Here is a 21,667-nt window from a genome sequence, read left to right on the forward strand (position 1 = left end):
GTGGAGAGAGGTAAATAGCAGGGTCTCCAGGGATCTGTACTGGGACCAGTGCTGTTCATCATATTTATAAATGATCTGGAAAAGGGGGTCAACAGTGAGGTACCAAAGTCTGTAGACAATACAGAATTACTTAAGATAGTTAAGCACGCTACAAAGAATTACAAAGAGATCTCACAAAACTGAGTGACTGGGCAACAAAATGGCAGATGAATTTCAATGTTGATAATTGCAAAGTAATGCACATTGGAAAATATAATTCCACCTACATACACAAAATAATGAACGTCTAAATTAGCTGTTACCACTCAAGAAGGAGCTCTTGGAGTCATCATGGATAGTTCTCTGAAAACAGCTGCTCAATATGCAGCAACAGTCAAAAAAGCTAACAGACTGTTAGGAACCATTAGGAGAGGGATAGATAATAAGACAGAAAATATCATAATACCACTATATAAATCCATGGTGTACCTGCACCTGGAGTACTCTGTGCAGTTCCAGTTGCCCCATCTCAAAAAAGATATATTGGAATTGGAAAAAGTACAGTCAAGGGCAACAAAAATGAGTAGAGGTTTGGAACAGCTTTCATATGAGGAGAGATTACAGTGGCTGGGACTGAGATTTAGATTCAGTTTAGAACAGAGATGACTAAGGGGGAGGGATATGACAGAGGTCTACAAAATCATGAATGGTGTGGAGAAAGTGAATAAGGAAGAGTTATTTACCCCTTCACATAACACAAGAACCAGGGATCACCCAATGAAATTAATAGGCAACAAGTTTAAAACAAACATTAGGAAGTAGTTCTTCACCTCATGCACAGTCAACCTATAACATGCCAGGGGATGTTGGGAAGGTTAAAAGGATAACTATTCAAAACAGAATTAGGTAAATTCATAGAGGATAGGTCCATCAGTGGCTATTAGCCAAGATAGTCGGAGATGCAATCCCATGCTCTGGGTTTCCCTATACCTCTGACAGCCAGAAGCTGAATCTGGAATGACAGGAGATGGATCACTTGATAATGCCCTGTTCTGTTCATTTCCTCTGAAGCACCTGGCACTACCCACTGTCGGAAGTCAGGAGGCTGCACTAGATGGACTATTGGTCTGATCTAGTCTGCCCATTCTTATGTTTTTATATCTAAAAATGCATTTAATGTTACAACTCTTTTTTTTTACCAGACTAATAAATATCATAATGGGGTCCATTTTCATTGGCCCTTTTAACTGTACCTGCAATATTTATGTTCTTATAAGTTTTGCTCATGTAAAAAAGATACACCTGAAAATTAAGGAGCCCAATTGAAAATTTGGCCTATGTTGTTTAAAATCACCAGACATATTTTTCTTTAACATAAGCACACATTCTAAGCCTGATAGCAAACCTGAGAGCGACTGTTAACAGTGTCTTCACTTTTTACATTGTATTTATTTTTCCGTAGTATGTTATTTTCACAAGACTCAACAGGGGCCAGATTTTTCATTGAATGTGCATAGGCAGACCCTTGCACCCATGCAAAATCCCAGCAGAGAGTTTTTGGGAAACAAGTTGGAGGATCAAGGCCAAATACATAACATCCAATTAGTCTATGCAATAAGCAATGTGTGAAAAGTGGACTAGATGTGATGCAGAACTCAGCAAAAATAAACTCAAAACATACTGTCTACATATGGGGGGGAGGGATAGCTCAGTGGTTTGAGCATTGACCTGCTAAACCCAGAGTTGTAAATTTAATCCTTGAGGGAGCCATTTAGGGATCTGGGGCAAAAATCTGGGGATTAGTCCTGCTTTGAACAGGAGATTGGACTAGATGACCTCCTGATCCCTTCCAAACCTGATATTCTGTGATTGTGTAGTATTATTTAGCTAGTAACACACTGCATTTAAATGCTGATAAATTACAGAAATTCTTTCTAACATTTTGTTTGCCCTCAAGTACTCCAAGTACTGCTAATAGCGATAAGAATGTGAAATATTAGCTTACATTGGATATGTTAGATTGCATTTAACATATTTGCAGTATTTTAAATGATACAATAGGGTTACAATTCTGCTTGCCTAAAACCACAAATGATTTTCCCATAGCTAAAGGTCCTAATCCTGCAAGGTGCTAAGAGCCTAAAATGCCCATTGATGTCACTTAGCACCTTTCAGGATTGGGCCTGAAAGCAGCAATGTGCAGCAGTGTGATAACAGCTGGCACAGAATTCAAAGATTGCTGATGTGATCAAGGCTGGTTATGAGAAGGTTAACCACTGTTTACATTTAAAAATCAATCATTTTAAACATTTACTTTTGTCCTAGTGTGAATACACAATCCAATTTCCATTTAAACTAAATGTGTTGAGTTTTGTTGTTACCCACGAACTGAAAGGTGGCAATAAATGTTCAAGATGTTTTATTGACCATATATATAAATTACATGTAAACCCTAAAATCTCTTCCCTTCCTGCACCTAAAAATCTGTTTAGATCAAAATGATAAAGAAATTAATCAGATTATATTGTTCTGCCTTTCAATTAAATTAGCCATTCACTAGCAGGTTTATAAATTAATTGTTTAGAAACTTGTCTCTGTTTCATTAAGGCCAGGGCAGCATCTTGCTGCTTCTTGTAATCTGTATCTATTTCATTTGGGACTGCCCCCCTCCCCCCATTCCATAAATGCCCTGTATCCACCGGTCTCCAAGCTGTCCAGAAGCAGTTAATGCAGGGCTGACTGATCTTTGGGACAGTGAGAAATCAGAAATTTGTAGTTCTCTTTTCTTTGTTATTAGATCTTAACGATCTAAGCAAAAGTCTAAAAATATTTAAACACCCTGGACCACAGGTTCAAATCCCATCAGCTTTAGCTCTAGCCATCATCCTTCTGAGGTAGGTACACTGAATTCTTGGCAGTTTAAAATAAATAGATGAGTCTTTCAGATAAGATGTTAAACCCAGGTTTTTTCTGCTGTCTATGGATATTAAAGAATAGAGGTTTGCTCCAGTGTCCTTAGTCATTTCCTCTTCCTGAAGTGTTGTGCAGATGGCTGTTTGCTACCATCCACAATCTCCATTCAAGTACTAGCTGTGTTTCAGTAGTGATGTATGTAAATTGAGGCAACTTCTGTGCCGCACAACCCCTGAGTAAGTCAGTGATACATGGGGGACCCAGTAGGCATTAGAAGGGAGAGAATCCTCCCTAACTCTAAGCTGTAGGCTGGGTGGAGAATGGCTTCACAGCCATTGCTACAGCCTCCTGACATGCCCGGACCCGATGGTGAGGAGCATGGCGCAGGAAGCCATACGGAGTGTGGTCAGGAAACGCATTGCCAGGGCCCCCTCCGAGCAGGATGTCGCCACTTACCTCAGTGGCTCCCTGGAGGCTGAGTTCAGAAGAGAGAGGGGAAACTGTCCTCTCTCTGGTCCTGTGCCCGCAACACCTCGAGACGAGTAGGAAAGAGGATCGGATGCTGCTGGAAGTGGTGCAAGGAGCACCGGGAGCTGGGAGTAGAGGTGCCATGCATAAAGACTCTGGACCACCCCATCATCGGCCCGATCGCCAGAATGATGCTGGAAAGGACCCTGAAAGATGCCATCTGCCGCCACTATGCCGAGATCCTCAAGAGGAAGCCAGGGCAAGGTGTTTGAGGTGTCCAGAAAGTGGGACGCCAGCAACCACTTCCTCCCCGAGGGCAGCTTCACCAGGTTCGCCGACTGGCATTTTGTTCACCAGGTGCGGCTCAACTGCATCCCCCTCAATGGACGCGGAAAAGAAGGTCCTCATGGTAGACGTCACAGTGCCATTTGAAAATATGAGACAGCTCATGGTGTCCAATGCCATCAGGTGGTCCAGAGACATCTATACGGAACACATCACGGGACACCGTCAATACCACGTTGACTAATCAAGACCACCGACCAGGGAAATAACTCACTTCCTTCCCTGACAAACCAAGGGATGCACCCCACCTATGTACTTATTCGCTACACTGATACTGACTTGGACTCATTATACATTCCATGGGTGGCGTACCCAAGCCCACTTATCCACTGACACTTTAAAAACTCCCGCACCCCAAGCTGGGTCTATGCTGGTTATGTGATATGTAGGTATCTCGTGATCCTTGTAACTGATATCAGTAATCCCTCATAACTCAAGCCGGACCCCAGATGTACCGTACCTTCCCTCTTAACTTGTGTACATTTAATTTTAAACATTAACTTTAATAAAAATTTAAAATCTATTCTCTAAGTGCACACACCCTCACAAGATCCACATGGGCCTTGTCTAAAATAGGGAAACTATTCAAAAAATTCCTATGTTCCCTATACCAGTTCATAGGTAGTTCATACCAATAGCTCCATCAGGAGCCCTGCTGTCGACGGTGCCAGCGGCTGCCACCATTTTAAGCACCATGTCCATTAGAACCACTCTGAAAAGGGTCAGATGGCATGATGTATCTATATCTGCCCAGTGTTCTAGTCAATCTAGAACACATTAAATATTCTGTCTTGGATGGTGTTTGCAACTTCTTTTAGGTTCATCTACAAATTTTTTGAACATGCGGCTTGTTGTTCATGGTTCTATTATCTTGTAGCTGGTTTGTGATTTTTTTCCCTCTCTGTATAATTGTCCCATTATTTGACTGTGGTTTGAAATTAGAATTATTGGATAATTGCAAGGATCATTCTTCTTTGAATTTATAAAGTGTAGTACAACATTTGCTTTTCTCCAGCCTGTACATCTCTGTAGTTCTCTATCACTGAAAAAACAACAACCCCCAGTCAGTGATTCAGTACATTTAGTTAAGTTTTTAGACTGCATGTCATCCAGGCCTATGGATAGGAGAGAGACAGTGTGTGTGTGTGTGTGTGTATAATATAAATATTTCAAATATACCTTTAAGCCTGCCTTTTGTTAATAGCTATTTCCCCCCGGGTTTTTGTGATGTCCTAAATGTAAAAGTTCTGAGTCCTGATTCTCCACTGTCTTGCACCTTGTGTAGTCATTTTACACCTGTGGAAGTGAATGTAAAATGTGGCCAATTCACTTACTTGCAGAACTGTAAATAACTATACAAGGTGCATAGGAAAGGCAAATTTTATTTTATTTTATTTTTCAGAGATTTTAAAAAGGAATTCAGTATCCAACAATTCCGTCCCCAAAATCAGTGTATGTGCAGTGTCTCCATTCTTTGCGATAGATAGATTGCGTGTGTATGTGTACAAGACCATGATACTGAAGCAGGAAAAGCCATGGGTCATTTAAGCAGATCTGTGGCAATTCCTTTACAATTTCTAAATCACAAACAGTACACTTTCTTGGCCTGAATTGATGAAGGCAGTTTTGCAGTCTAAAATTTGAATTCAGTTGAGGATCCTCTTCAGTGTGGCAAATACAACATCCCAGAACAGCTTATGATGGGCTAAGGAAAAGCAGGAACCCCATGTACTGAGAAGATTGGATAGGAGCCCTGGGTGGAAGGCATCAGCATGCCTTTCACATAATATGTATGTTTCCAACCGTTTAGGTTAATTCACAGCACTTATGACCTTTTCCTGCCATAACTTTGGTTTGAAGCTGTGTAACGTGCCCAAAGGATTCTGGGAGAGAAAAAAGCTCAATGTTGTAAACAAACTTCTAAAATGCCAAAGACAAAGCAAGTTGTTAAAGTGATTCATGGCAGACTCTTTCAATCTGCGGTTAAGAAAAAGAAAAGGTAAAGCAAAGCTTGAGTAGCCAAGCAACCTCAAAGCCTGACCACTGTTGCCATGGGAAGCTTTATCAATGACACAGTGGCTGAAATTGTCCTTTTCTTGTAACTGAAGGCTACAGTAAGAAGAAAAGAGAGTTTTTCAGACCGGCAGCCCCCTCCTGCAGGGAATCAGCAAGGAACAGCCTGGAATTAAGTCTCATTCACACACACACAAAGGTCTGATCAAAATGGGATTGACAAAATCCAGTCACTTTCAAAACATAAATCTGAGTCCTTTTGAGGCTCTGTCTTCGAAAGGATTTGCCTTACCACAGCCAGACTACAGGTAAGTTGAATGCAATTCTTGACCTGAAGACAGAATGTACTTGCTGTAGTGTTTCCTGATTTGTTTAATTTGGCGGAAGTATTTGCTACATCTTACCAAGCAAGTTACCAAGAGTTACAAAAGCAAACCCTAACACCCAAGTGATGTACCTATTAGTGATGATTTACATACAAAGTTAAAGCTCTTCATTTCACTTCAGTGATGCATTGTGGGTCCAGTCTGATACGGAATCTTGCATCTTTCAGCATTTCCCAAGTACAGAGAACAGACAGGAGACTGATTTAATGTTTAGGATGCTGTAATGGATCTCAGCTTGTTTAGAGCAAGGTGGGTTTTAAAGACAGATTAGATTGGAAAATAAAGTAGGGTGCACTACTTACTTGCTCTTGGGACTTTGGAGATGGACAAAAAAAAACCAAGGACAAACTATGTGAGATTAAGTAGTCAGGTTTTAACGTGGGAATAGCTGCATAAAGAAAACCGTGGGCATGGACTGATTCCTCCCTTGGAGTGTAAAAGGCTTCAGTACATCCCGAAGAACAGATGCATGACAAATATAACTTTGTGCAGGAAAAGGAAATATTTCTTAAACATCCTATAGCAAATGTTTCCCTTTCCTCCTGCCTGGTGCATTTCCCCTCTTTGCACAGATGGGTTCTAACTGCATTTGCAGAGTATGAACTATCGCCGACATTCAGATTCATAACTGTAGTGGTTCATTTAGCACTGCGGTTCTCAAACTGGGGGTCAGGACACCATTTTAATGAGGCCACCAGGGTTGGCATTAGACTTGCTGGGGCCAAAGGCAAAACCTGGGCCCCACCACCTGGGGTCAAAGCTGGAGCCCCACTGTCCAGGGCTGAAGCCAAAGCCTGAGAGTTTCAGCACTGGGTGGTGGGGCTCAGGTTACAGGCCCCCCACCTGGGGCTGAAGGCCTTGGGTTTTCCCTCCCTCCCCCCGGCTGCCCAGGGTGATGGGGCTTGGGCTTTGGCAGGACTTGGGTGGGCTCAGGATTCGGGTCTCCCTCCTGGGGTCATGTAGTAAGTTTTGTTGTCAGAAGGGGGCTGCGGTGCAATTAAGTTTGAGAACCCCTGAATTAGCAGACAGAAGCCAAGCAGGCAGGCACCTTTTCTCCAGCCCAGCACGTGGAAGGCAACAAGAGGGTGGTGAGGAGCTTTTGTTCATCTCAACATAGCTGGCATGAATGCTGAAAAATGCAGTCTTTGAAGATGTTTTCTTTTTTAAACAACAACCTGTCCAAACAATGGGATTATTTGATGAAGTCTGTAAAGTATTGAATGAACTCCCTGACAAAGCTAGAACCTGGGCAAGGTTCCTGCTAGTCACGAGAATTTAGAGTTTCACTGAGCATTCATTTCTTTTGTATGTTTATGTTGACAGCATTTGTGAAATGTCCTTTTTCCAGCTCAAACACACTTTGTAGCAACTGAGTGGCAATGAGGATTGATAATAGTGTCCCCATCTTAAGTTACCAGCTCATCCTGGGCCTGATCCAAAGCTCATTGAAGTCAATGGGAATCTTTCCATAGATTTCATAGGCTTTGGATCAGGTCCATTGAGCCTGGACTGGTGATGATTCAAAGTTGTTACAACCTGATGGCGGTTCAGGGGCCTGTGTGAAATGACTTGGTGGCTCTCAATCCATTTCCATTTTCCATGTCACCAAACCTACAATTACTGCTACTAATTTTTTAGCAGTCCCAGCAGCGAGGCTAAGAACTCAATGGTCCGTAGAGAATAAACTGCTCACTTTCCGCTAGAGGTGATCCATCTGTGATCTGTCTTAGCCATGGAGGAGCAATGTAAATCACATCTTGCATTGCTGCTGCCTGTGTCATGCCTGTTCTTTGAGGTCAAATAATCTAGTGTTTGTCAGAAACACAACATTAATCTGATTTTTTTTTCACAAACAAAGGGCCCAGCCCTAAACTTTGGGAGCTGGAATTGCTCAGCCCATGGCAGGATCAAGGCCAAACCTCATTCTGATGAAAGCAGGACTTCCTGACATCTTCAGTTATTTCTCCAGTGCTCAGTTATGATTTTTATTTTGTTTGTGACTCTACATAGAAATAAAAAGCATCCAAACCCCAGGTTTTCACCTTGATGCCAGCTCCAGTGATGTTACTGTTCATGTTCTCCCAGGTTGTTTTATAAAGACTGGCAACAGGAAAGCCTATCACAGGACGTAGAGCCATGACATCAGAATAAAGAAACTTTCAGAAGAAGTGGGCCAATTTTTCTATTAGTATAAAAGGGCTCCACTCCATTCTTTCAGGAGAATTTTGTCCACTCACATAAGCAGAGAATGTGGCCCATTATTGGCAGAATGATGCTTTTTTTAGTGAGAGACATGCACGGAAGTAACACTTTTTTCATACAAGAGGTCATGGCTACAGTAATTGTTTCAGGTGTTGCTTTTAAGTGGCTGCAGCCCTGTGGTGATGTACAGCTGTGTTTCTAAAAGGCTTTTGATCAGTTTCCCTGTAAGATGTTGATTTTTATAAGATTGGTTCAAGGGGAGAACACAAACTATTTGATACTTAACCCCAGTACCAGAAATAGTTGTTCAAAATATTGCTGGTCAGAGCCCAAATCGTGTTTTGTTGATTTAGGCCCCAGTCCCACAAACACTTTCACATGCACACAGCTTTACTCTCATTAGTGGGACTACTCACATAATAAAGTTGCATAGAAGTGTGTTTGCAGGATTGGGGCTTTATTCCTGGCTCAGGGGAAATTCCCATTGAAGTCAATGAGGTTTTGCCTGAGGAAAATGAGTAAGGACTGCAGTTCTGTTAACTTCATTCCTTACCCACAGGGGATCGACAGTAGTTAGATTAATTAGAGTGACAGTGCGGTACGAGGGGAAATGATAACGACAGGCCCAGATTACCCCCATTGATTTTTTCTGGAGTCAGTATGGGGATTCGTATTCTAGTTTGGTGTTTTTTGTAAAGGACACAAATAAGGCACCACACAAATTACAAGCCAGCTTTGGTAGATTTCTTGCAAAATGTACACATTTAAATACTTCTAGAGTTTATAAGGTTACGGTGTTTACAAACAGAAGTTGCAAAGATGAAATACAGAATATTTCACTCTTGTACCAAAATTACATATTACGTTACAATAACAGTATTGTAGCTCTCATTTAAGACACTGACAGTTTAAGAACTGCACCTCTTTACTGAGGAAACAATTCTACACATATGGTGTTTGCTTAATGATCACACAGGCTCTGATCCTGCAAACATGCTTGTGTTTAAGCATGAAGTTTTATCTCCAATGGGACTAATCACGTGCTTAATGTTAACCACATACATAAGTGTTTGCAGGATCAAGGTCTAGTCTCTCAAGCCTCTGTGTATTGACACCACCACTTTTTTATGTTTACTAAGCAAAGCAAGAACAATATGGATGAAGCCCTATTGCAAAACTACAGATCCAGTTAAATCACAAGTCTCAGCAACAATGGCAAATATTCGGAGTTGACATACACGTGTATTATATGTTTGTGATGGAACCATGAGGCTGTAATTAAGGTTTAGTGTTATAGTGCGAGGGAGATTAATGTGTAGAGTGTTTCCTTATTAGTTGGAGGCAGAAGGTAGTTCCTTATGGAGTCCATCAGGGTCGGTAGAAGTGTGCTGCGTTGGTATAACAGTACTGTCACATGGCCTAGAACTTGTTTAATTGTTTTTAGGGTTTGCATTAGGAACTGTCATACTTACTCAGTCTCTAATCCCTTTTAAAAGAAGCTTGTTCCACACACATCTAAGTCAGGAAATCCCAAGTTGTGCTTGCATAGAGCAAAAATTAGTCATCCTTCCTCCCCGGTGATAAAAGTTATGGTGGCTATGGGAGCCATAACCTTGAGTTTCTTGATTATTGCGTGTAAAGTCTCAGCAATAATATCAGGTTAAGAATTTTTTGCATTTCCTTGTTTGTTTTTTAAATAAAGGATGGTGTTAGTAAATTTAACTGCTGTTGCACAATCAAACAGATGCATATTCACATTAAATTGTGCCCCTACTGAGCACACAAAATTTGATATTGGCTGCAAGACGGACTCAGCAAGATGGCAACCAAGACCTTGCAGAGTCCTTAACATTACTTGTAAAGTGATATCGAAAGGAGCCTACTTGGCCTAACTATATTCTATTCAGCATCAATGCTTCCAATTTCAAATTGTGCATGCAAAGCATGTGCCAGAGCAAGTACACATTGTAAGCTGTAATGATTTCATATTCAAGTAAACATAGAATAGGAATGGGTTAAGGAGGAGGGATGGTTGGCTGGCCTGGGAGAACAGAGCAATCAAGGTTAAAACTCATCTTACATTGTATTTGAATGCACACTTCTTCCGGTGCACATGGATCAGTGCTTATACCTGAACGACTGTCTCAATTAGTGGAAAATCAAAGATCTCAGTCCATGATTGTTCTAAACCAATTTTCTTCAAACATAGCAGGGCAGAGGTTAATTGTCTAAACTGAGGAATTAAGACCAAGGTTAGTTTGAAGTTTTAAAAAGAACTTACATTTTATTAATCCAAGCTCAAAAAAATTGAAAAAAATTCTTAAATAATGAAAAAACAAACAAACCCACCACTGTTACAATAAGCCAGATGCCGGTATTTTCTTTACAAGAAAATAAATAAGAGAAATTTCAACCCAAAGGGTCTTTTTTTTTAAAAGAAAATGTGAAAGGACTGAAAATATTTTATGATGAAAGTTAGTGTAATAGTGGCACAATTCATTATCATCACACAGATCAGTTGATAAGATATAAAAATTTGAAGTCTTGTAAAAGAATCCATTAAAAAAGCCAAATTGTACTCACAACATTCAGATTTGAAGGAGGCAGGGGCGGCTCTAGGTATTTTGCCGCCCCAAGCACGGCAGACAGGCTGCCTTCGGCGGCTTGTCTGCGAGAGGTCCCCGGTCCGGCGGATTCGGCAGCACGTCTGCGGGAGATCTGCCAAAGCTGCAGGACCAGCGGACCCTCCGCAGGCAAGCCGCCGAAGGCAACCTGCCTGCCGCCCTCACAGCGACCAGCAGAGCGCCCTCCATGGCTTGCCACCCCAGGCACGCACTTGGCGTGCTGGTGCCCGGAGCCACCCCTGGAAGGAGGTGATGACAAAGTCCTACTGGGGAAATGTTCAGGACACTCACCCCTAGGAAGAGATGTTTGCTAGCACAAGCCATTTGGTGCCCTAACAGATGCAAACTCCTCTCTTATTTTTGCAGATACATTATACTATAAACTCCTATTCCCTATGGGTTGTTCTCAACACAAAATGGGAGAACAGTTTGATAGCTGTGCATGATGCCCTAGCATACCCTGCCTCCTTCCAAAGTTTGTCTCAAACAACCAGATACTGGTTGTTAATTACCAAATTCCAGTGCTGGGCTGTCACCTACTCCTACCCCAAATAGTTCGTACATCTTTATAATAACAAAACATGCAGCCAGAATATAAAAATATACATATAAAATATAGACAATCTAGTTTGTTTTTTTATTATAAAAACAGGGTTAACAAATAAGGAGTGTTGAGTTCTGAAATAGTTCTGTAAAATCCTGTACCAGAATCGTCCTAACTGCTTAGACTGATGCCCCGCAGAGTTTAGGTTAGTTAATTTCATTAGCCATGTGTTCACTCGGGTCTGTACAGCGGCACGGCAGCACGTTACAACAGCAGAATTAAGCTTTTTTAAATAATAATAATAATAATAAAAAGACAATAAGGGAAGGATGATTCCCCAGCAAGGGAGATGAATTCGCTGCTTAAGAGGCTTTGTTTTAAGAGAGTTCTCATTTCTCCACAATCGGATGGAGAACGCAGACTTTATCTTATTCTCTAATGATACATAAACAATCCCATAGGTCATTTTTGGGGCAGCAGTAATAATCATCACATTAAATACGCAGGTGTGGGTTTGTAATTAGTCACAAAGTAGTTTAAAACAAACACAAACCCCCTGAGCACCTGCTCTGTGGTCCGTATTCCTGCAGTAATGGGTTAGCTCGCTTTCCTGTTACATAGCATACATCTCAAAGCAAACCACCCCCTTCCAGTTAAGGCGAAGCAGTGCCGGCCATTGGTTGCCCGGCCGGTTTACCGCTCATCCCGGAGGAGACCGGAGTGGGGAAGGGAGCCCGAATTCACGCCGGGGGTCCTTTCTGATTAACGTTTGTAAGGCTCAAGCAAGGGCGAGCTCCAGGGCGCAGCCGGGCTGGTCTTGTGCCACTGAGCGGTACCCGCGCACAGTCCAGTTCGGAGCTCGCCTCCCCGCCGAGTCATTTCAAGCATCACCGGGGCGGAAGCCGGGCACAGGGCAGGGTGCAGGGGCTGCTCTGGGTCCGGCTGGGAGCCGCAGCCCGGCCCCTCAGACGTAGTTCTTCTTGTCGTACTCCCCGTTGGAGGTCGGCCGCCGGGTGGAGGCCGAGTACTTGACCGGGAAGGTGTTCTCGCCGTCCCCGGGGCAGGAGCAGGAGCAGCAAATCAGGCTGCCCCCGAGAAGCAGCAGGGCCGTGGCCGCCCAGCCGATGTAGAGCGCGGCCCCCATCTCCCGCTTCATGGAGTTGGGCACTTTGGGGTCGTAGAAGCCGCTGATGATGATGTTGGCGAACCAGCAGACGGGGATGAGGACCAGCACCCCGCAGAGGATGTAGAGGACCCCGCCGGCCATCACGATCCAGGACTTGGCCTTGCCAGCTCGGACGCAGGTGGTGCACTGGGCCCCCACCACGGTCACCATCAGCGCCACCAGGCCCAGCAGGCTCACCAGGACGGTGAGCGCCCGGCCCGCCTGCATGTGGGGATCCAGCGCCAGGATGGAGTCGTGGAGTTTGCACTGCATCTGCCCGGTGCTCTGCACCACACAGTTCATCCACAGCCCCTCCCAGGTGGTCTGCGCCACCACGATGTGGCCGTCGATGTAGGCGGACACCTGCCACGTGGGCAAGCCGCAGGCCAGGATGACCCCCACCCAGCCCACGATGCACAGCCCCAGGCCCAGGATCTCCCGCGCTGCCGAGGTCATTCTGCTCCCCTGGATTCACGAGCTGCTCGGGACTCCGCTGCCAGTGGCTTCGCGCTTTCTCTGGAGCCGGCTCGGGTTGCGAGTGCCAGCCGGCGGCCCGCGGGGCTCTATTTGAAGCCGCAGGGCGGGCCCCTCCCTCTCACCCCCGGCCAGTCCCAGGCAGCGGAGGCCGCCCCCGGCCAGCGAGGGGCTGGGGGGAAGGAAGCAGGAGCGCGTGTGAATGACGAACGCTTGGAAGGAGTTGGAGGGGGGTCAGGAAAAGAGGCTGGAAAGGAGCCAGCTGCAGACGCTGCAGCTTCGTCGTCCCCTCCCATGGGGCGGGGGTGGGGGGGAGTCCCTGTGTGGTTAAGGGTGAGGCTCTATGACTGACGGGCAGCGTGCGCCAGCTCTTGCATTGCGACAGTGACACAGACACAGGATGGGGACAGGATGATCCCTGCGGCTTGGGCCCCGCATGATGAAGAGGGAAGTGACCGTCACAATGGGAGATGAAGTCACTTCAATTACCCCTTCCGTGGTGGTTCACTTTTCTGGCATAGGGGGCAGGGGAACCTGACCTCTCCTTTCCCCTGCCTGCGTGTCTGGACTTCACCCTGGGTTGTTATAGTATGTCTCTTTACCGCACTACTGCAAGGGGTTTGTGTGGCAGAGGCTCCGCAGACTACAAAGGACATTGGATTATCTCTGTCTTTTGGTTTGGCTGGGAGAAAGCCATAAATTTGCAAATCGTCCCTTTCACAAATGACTGTTGCTTAAAGCGCTGCTCCTATCTTAGCCTGACAATCCATAAAGCACAGATATGCTGTTACAACTGTTACTGATTGTGGACAACATGTTGGGTACTCTGTTGTAGCCCGTTTGGTCCCGGGATAGTAGAGGGACAAGGTGGGTGAGGTAATATCTTTTAATGGACCAACTTCTGTTGGTGAGAGGAGAGACAAGCTTTCCAGCTACACAGAGCTCTTCTTTGGGTTCTTGGACAAAATGTCATTCTTGTTTGGATCATTCTAATTGCTCCTGAAAACCTTAGTTCTTCCTAAATGACCAAAAGGTAGCAGTAGTTCAACATGCTGATAACCTTAACAAGCTCTATGGCAGAACCTTTGTTAACTTAGACAGGTCTGAGGTTGTCAGAAACAGAAAAAATTAAGAAGAAGGCTGAGAGAAATAATGAGGGGATGGAAAGTTTTTTAATTGACAAAGCCTATGGTGGCAAGTTCAAAGAGAGTCCACTGAGATCTCGCTGGGCAGAAGCACAATAGCCTGTGCTACTTGACTAATAGTGCAGAATTGTCAGTCAAAGAACTAAATGCATTTGCTGAAAAAAGGCATAAAATCGAATACACATTGCATATAGCACAAAAGCCTAAGCAAATTCTATGCCAAAATGTAGTTTTGAGAAACTTTCTCCAAGAACAATGAACTATACATGGAATCTTCTTGTCCTGTTTCTTTACCAATGATTACATTAATATTCTAGCTAAAATACTGGTGAAGAGACTTCTTCATTCATGAAGATCAATCCGTTTTATACTGAGGAGGACAACAGGAAAGGAGAGATGCACATTGTCCAGTGATGAGGTACATGTTTGAAGGAGACACATTTGACTAATTACTCACTTGATCATTTTTATTATGTGAACTCAGTGCAGAAAAAGAGTTTGACTGGGTTAAGCTGGGGGTATTCACAGGAGATTTCACCAGCAATGCAGTCATTAATCAAATGGACAAGAACTTTTATGTTTTAGTTCTAATGCATTAATTAAAACCAATTATATGATTTCTGATTTATCCGTAGAGTCTTTGGTTTATATGTTAAGAGAACTGATATTAGCTGATTGGAAGGAATCCATCTAGGTATATGATTTCATGATTTGCTGTTGCCACTTTGATTTATATGACTTATTAGATGGAACCTAATGTCAAGACACCTAAATGCTTGGGAAAAAATATCTTGTGAATATTCTGATTTAAGAATTAATTGGGGAAAGCTTGTTGCAGCACAGGGCTCCTTGAATAAGCTTCCATTGACATGGAATATTGGTGTGATTAAATTGTTAGGAATATAGATGTGGAATCAAAGTGGCAGAGATACAGGTGAGAGGCAATGTCTTTAAAAAGTTGGATTATGTGTTTTTTGACTAGCGGATTCATAAATTGTGAGACAAAAATGGAGGCTGGACTCTTTGACTTGCAAAGAAATGATCCTTGCAAGAAATTCTCTCATATAATCCCTGCAGTCAGTGTGTTTATTGGCTCATACATTCTTTGTAAAGCTGCCTGCAAAATCCCATGGAGAGGAACTCAGATGCAGCGAGTAGTATATGGCTCGATAGCATTCATCACCATATATTATTTGACAGGATTTCATGCCCAATTTTGGGCTTATGTACCGCCCTCCGTTCCTGTTTCCATTGGTGTCGAGGTTTGGTGCCGTCAGCCATTTTGAATTTTTGTTGTTGTTATTTTTTATGTTTGAATAGGGGGAATGTTGCATGCTTGTGATTTGATACATTTGGTTGATTGTTTAGAGAAAAAGGTTGAAAGAATAGAGTCAGATTTATTAGGTGCATAACTGTAGTAGCAACAGCTGTCATGGCATTAATGATCATTTGTTAATGAATCATTGAACTGTAAGAACATTGTGAGTTTTAAAAAAAAGGAACTCAGATGCTTGCCTACAAAGACATGGTTTATAAATGGTAATTTTATGAGTTAAACATCCCCCATGAAACATCAAATTGATCTGTGCTACCTTTTAGGCAATCACAGCCCTTTTCTACTCTGGCTGTTGAAAGTCATTCCCTTCTGTGTGCAACGGCTTTAGTAGGCATAGGACAGAGCACAAGAGATCCCCAAACTTTACAGCAACTGTGCCATTTTATTGCTTAAAACTTCAACTAGACCGGCCAGTGCCCAGTATTTCCCACTCAACGGTATATGCTCAAACCTATAGCATAGGAGCTGTGCTAAACTTGCCACTAATTCTCACCAAATTATAACCAGAGAGTTTATTTTATACTGTACTTGTTAAGATCATAGAATCATAGAATATCAGGGTTGGAAGGGACCTCAGGAGGTATCTAGTCCAACCCCCTGCTCAAAGCAGGATCAATCCCCAACGAAATCAGCCCAGGCAGGGCTTTGTCAAGCTTGACCTTAAAAATCTCTAAGGAAGGAGATTCCACCACCTCCCTAGGTAACCCATTCCAGTGCTTCCACCACCCTCCTAGTGAGAAAGATTTCCTAATATCCAACCTAAACCTCCCCCACTGCAACTTGTGACTATTACTCCTTGTTCTGTCATCTGCTACCACTGAGAACTGTCTAGATTCATCCTCTTTGGAACCCCCTTTCAGGTAGTTGAAAGCAGCTATCAAATCCCCCCTCATTCATCTCTTCTGCAGACTAAATAAGCCCAGTTCCGTCAGCCTCTCCTCATAAGTCATGTGCTCCAGCCCCCTAATCATTTTTGTTGCCCTCTGCTGGACTCTTTCCAATTTTTCCACATCCTTCTTGTAGCGTGGGGCCCAAAACTGGACACAGTACTCAGGATGAGGCTTCACCAATGCCAAATAAAGGGGAATGATCATGTCCCTAGATCTGCTGGCAGTGCTCCTACTTATACAGCCCAAAATGCCATTAGCCTTCTTGGCAACAAGGGCACACTGTTGACTCATATCCAGCTTCTCATTCACTGTAAGCTCTAGGTCCTTTTCTGCAGAACTGCTGCCTAGCCACTCGGTTCCTAGTCTGTAGCAGTGCATGGAATTCTTCCGTCCTAAGTGCAGGACTCTGCAATTGTCTTTGTTGAATCTCATCAGATTTCTTTTAGCCCAGTCCTCTAATTTGTCTAGGTCCCTCTGTATTCTATTCCTACCCTCCAGCGTATCTACCACTCTTCCCAGTTTAGTGTCATCTGCAAACTTGCTGAGAGTGCAGTCCATGCCATCCTCCAGATCATTAAGGAAGATATTGAACAAAACTGGCCCCAGGACTGACCCTTGGGGTACTCCGCTTGATACCAGCTGCCTGCTAGGCATGGAGCCATTGATCGCTACCCTTTGAGTCCAATGATCTAGCCAGCTTTCTATCCACCTTATAGTCCATTCATCCAGCCCATACTTCTTTAACTTGCTGGCAAGAATACTGTGGGAGATCGTATCAAAAGCTTTGCTAAAATCAAGGAATAACACGTCCAGGCCCCATGGACTTGTGCTCATCCAGCCTTTCTAAATAGTCCTGAACCACTTCTTTCTCCACAGAGGGCTGGTCACCTCCTCCCCATACTGTGCTGCCCAGTGCAGCAGTCTGGGAGCTGACCTTGATCAGTTCGTGAAGACAGAGGCAAAAAAAGCATTGAGTACCTTAGCTTTTTCCACATCCTCTGTCACTAGGTTGCCTCACCCATTCTGTAAGGGGCCCACACTTTCCCTGAACTTCTTCTTATTGCTAACATACCTGTAGAAACCCTTCTTGTTACCCTTAACATCCCTTGCTAGCTGCAACTCCAATTGTGATTTGGCCTTCCTGATTTCACTCCTGCAATCCTCAGCAATATTTTTATACTGTTCCTTGGTCATTTGTCCAAGCTTCTACTTCTTGTAAACTTCTTTTTTGTGTTTAAGATCAGCTAGGATTTCACTGTTAAGCCAAGCTGGTCGTCTGCCATATTTACTATTCTTTCTACACATCGAGATGGTTTGTTTCTGCAACCTCAATAAGGATTCTTTAAGATACAGCCAGTTCTCCTGGACTCCTTTCTCCCTCATGTTATTCTCCCAGGGGATCCTGCCCATCAGTTCCCTGAGGGAGTCAAAGTCTGCTTTTCTGAAGTCCAGGGTCCTTATTCTGCTGCTCTCCTTTATTCCATTTGTCAGGATCCTGAACTCGACCATCTCATGGTCCCTGCTTCCCAGGTTCCCATCAACTTTTGCTTCCCGTACTGTTTCTTCCCTGTTTGTGAGCAGCAGGTCAAGAAGAGCTCTGCTCCTAGTTGGTTCCTCCAGCACTTGCACCAGGAAATTGTCCCCTACACTTTCCAAAAAATTCCTGGATTGTCTGTGCACCACTGTATTGCTCTCCCAGTGGATATTGGGGTGATTGAAGTCCCCCATGAGAACCAGGGCCTGTGATCTAGTAACTTCTGTTAGTTGCCTGAAGAAGGCCTCGTCCACCTCATCTCCCTAGTCTGGTGATCTCTAGCAGACTCCTACCACCACATCACCCTTGTTGCTCACACTTCTAAATTTAATCCAGATACTCTCAGGTTTTTCTGCAGTTTCACACTGGAGCTCTGATCTTACAAACAATGCAACTCCCCCACCTTTTCTGCCCTGTCTGTCCTTCCTGAACAGTTTATATCCATCCATGACAGTACTCTAGTCATGGATGGATATATCCATCCATGACAGTACTCTAGTATTCACCAAGTCTCTATTATTCCAATCACATCCATAATGCCAAGATCAGAGATAAGAAGGCTGCTTCCTTGCCACCCTTTAACAAATACAAATGAAAGTTATATTAAGATTTGTAAAGGAATAAACACTTTAAAATACAAATCTATATGAAGACACATCCCTTTATTTAACATTTTTATGGGTGTGTTTCAATAAAATAGAGCATGTAGAAACGCCCAGGGCTGACTCCAGGCACCAGCCAAGGAAGCAGGTGCTTGGGGCGGCCAATGGGTCTTTGGCAGCAATTTGGCGGCGGGGTCCCTCAGTCCCTCTTGGAGTGAAGGATCTGCTGCTGAATTGCCGCTGAAGAATGAAGCAGCATGGCAGAGTTGCCGCCGAATTGCCGCCAATTGCACCTTTTTTTTTTCCCCTCTTCCCCACTTGGGGCAGCAAAAAAACTGGAGCCAGCCCTGGAAATGCCCTAGGTTTAAAACCACAGGACCTTAGTAACAGCCAGTTTATATTACCCTTATTCTATAAACCAGTGGATCAGAGAGAAGAAGTTTGTTTCTTACCCCCACCGCACTTTTTAACAAATACAAGTGAAAGTTATGTTAAGTTTTGTAAAGGAATAAACACTTTAAAAGACAAGCCTATATGAAGACAGAGCCCTTTATTTAACACTTTTATATGTGTGTTTCCAAAAAAAATAAAAAGAGTATGCAGAAACACTCCAGAGATAAAACCACGGAACCTTAGTAACCGTAGTAACTTTTTATCTCTGATCCACTGGCTCACAGATGCTGTTTTTGCTGCAGCTTCAAATTGTCCTCACTAAAAGCATAGGGAAAAGGTTTTAAAAACTTTTTGTTACTATGGGTTTGTGGGTTTAACCCTGGGGTGCTTCTGCATGCTCTTTTTTTTGTTATTGAAACACACATGTAAAAGTGTTAAATGGAGGGATATTTCTTCAGATAGGCTTGTCTTTCAAAGTGGTCTTCTTTGTTTCTAATCCACTAACTTAAAAAGGCTGCTTCAAATTGTCCTCACTAAAAAATAACCAACGTTAGCAAAAGCCGAGGGGAAAACTTTTTTTATTACTATAAATTACTTTGATAAACTGGTTGTCTGTGGTTTTAATCCTGGGGTGTTTCTGCATGCTCATTTTTTATTAAAACACCTATACATAAAGGGCTGTTTCTTCAAATAGGCTTGTCTTTTCAAGTGATTATAAAATAGAGCTTTATTCCTTTACAAAACTTAATATAACTTGTTCTTGCTTGTGTTCAAAAGTTTAAACAGAAACAAACTTCTTATCTCTAACTCTGGACATCCAACAGCCTTCTTTATCTCTAATTCACTGGCTAGCAAAGTTGCTTTTGCTGCAGCTTCAAATTGTCCTCACCAAAGGCATAGGGAAAAACTTTTTAAAATGGTTTGTTACTAAGGGCTTATGGTTTCAACCTTTATTAAAGCACCTATGTAAAAGTGCGGGAAAGATGCTTGGGATCTGTTTTTTTAGACAAGAATAAGGCAGTTAAAGGGAAGGGGAGGGTAGTGAGGGGAGGGGAAGGAGATGGCTCCTGTTTAAAAATATTGGGACTATAGGATTGGTTCAGGAAAATGTATTCTATGACGCAGCTGTAGAACAGCATCTGATTCGTCCGATCCAGAGGTGTAGATAACTAGCCTGAGGGGTTGTGAGCCTTGGGAGCTCCCTCTTTCCCCAGGAACAGTCGCAAGGGTAAGATCTCTCTCTCTGACTCACCCACATGCTGCCTATCTTTGCCTTTTGAAAAGGGGCTTTCTTTTCCCTTTTCCTGCCGTGTTCTCTCTTTTAACCTATCTGTATATTTTTCTCTTTATTTCACTCTTTTTAAATGCTCTTTTTTTAACTTACCCTTATATTTAATACACTTTTTAAATTTATCTCAATTTCTTTTGTTCTTTAATAACATGCAAGACTAGTCCCTTAAAAACACCTTTCCTTACTAAACCTAACCAAAAATCTTTCTTTTCTTTAATAACTTGCCTCTATTCTTTCAAACTAACCCTTTAAAAACAAAAATCTTTAGTTTTCTTTAATTTCTCTTTCTATTCTTTAATAACATGCCAAACTGGGACTGTTCAGCTTGGAAAAAAGATGACTAAGGGGGATATGATCGAGGTCTATAAAATCATGACTGGAGTGGAGAAAGTAAATAAGGAAGTGTTATTTATTCCTTTTCATAACACAAGAACTATAAGTCACCAAATGAAATTAATAGACAGCAGGTTTAAAACAAAAGGATGTATTTTTTCCATACAACACACAGTCAATCTGTGGAACTCCTTGCCAGAGGATGTTGTGAAGGCCAAGATTATAAGAGGGTTAAAAAAAGAACTAGGTAAATTCATGGAGGATAGGTCCATCAATGGCTATTAGCCAGGATGGGCAGGGATGGTGTCCCTAGCCTCTGTTTGCCAGAAGCTGGGAATGGGCAACAGGGGATGGATCACTTGATGATTACCTGTTCTGTACATTTCCTCTGTGGTGCTTGGCACTGGCCACTGTCGGAAGACAGGATACTGGTCTAGACGGACCTTTGGTCTGACCCAGTATGGCCGTTCTTGTGTTCTTATGAATTAATGAAAGTTAGGAGCCAAAATACCTTTGAGGATCTGGGCCTCATATGGCGTCAGTAACCCTGCTGCACTCTTGTTCCTTCTTTTTGCCACATGAGCAGGTCCCTTTGTTGTGTAGTTATTACTCATGTTTGTTACCTAGTGCCTACAGATCAACTACGAACCGGGCCTTTTTGTGCTAGTTGCTGGCCAACCCAACCCAAAGTAGTAGGCAGTCCTCGCCCCCCATGCAGCAGTACCTGCTGTGTGATTTACATCCTCCTGGTAATCAGCATCTCTGTCCTACCTACCTAGAGGGGTACAGTGGGGTGATCAAATTAGATATTTAACAAGTGGGCACTCCAACAAATTATCCCATTACAATTCTAGCAGATGAAACAGTGACCAGCACACATCTTCACTATCTTCTTCCTCCCATCCCCACTGTTTGGAGACTGAGTATGTGGTCTCTGCTACTTTTCCAGGACCGATCCATCCCAGCCTGGCCAATCTCTCTGTGCTCATTTTCAATGCAGATAATATAGTCATGCTAACTCAGAGCAGCT

The 21,667-nt window shown here is 43.2% G+C and overlaps 1 protein-coding gene across 1 annotated transcript; it reads right to left on the reverse strand.

Annotated features, from left to right (window-relative positions):
* Positions 1–9,028: 9,028 nt before the first annotated feature.
* On the reverse strand, positions 9,029–13,243 carry CLDN5 (claudin 5). Its single transcript, XM_050924195.1, has one exon. It carries the CDS (start codon positions 13,093–13,095, stop codon positions 12,439–12,441), a length of 657 nt encoding a protein of 218 aa, XP_050780152.1. The 5' UTR covers positions 13,096–13,243; the 3' UTR covers positions 9,029–12,438.
* Positions 13,244–21,667: the final 8,424 nt, after the last annotated feature.

The sequence above is a fragment of the Gopherus flavomarginatus genome, chromosome 15 (genome assembly GCF_025201925.1).
Source record: "Gopherus flavomarginatus isolate rGopFla2 chromosome 15, rGopFla2.mat.asm, whole genome shotgun sequence".
NCBI lineage: Eukaryota > Metazoa > Chordata > Testudines > Testudinidae > Gopherus > Gopherus flavomarginatus.

What these genes read in the sequence shown, in the direction of transcription:
- CLDN5 (XM_050924195.1), bottom strand. Translation starts at nt 13,095, where the DNA reads ATGACCTCGGCAGCGCGGGAGATCCTGGGCCTGGGGCTGTGCATCGTG.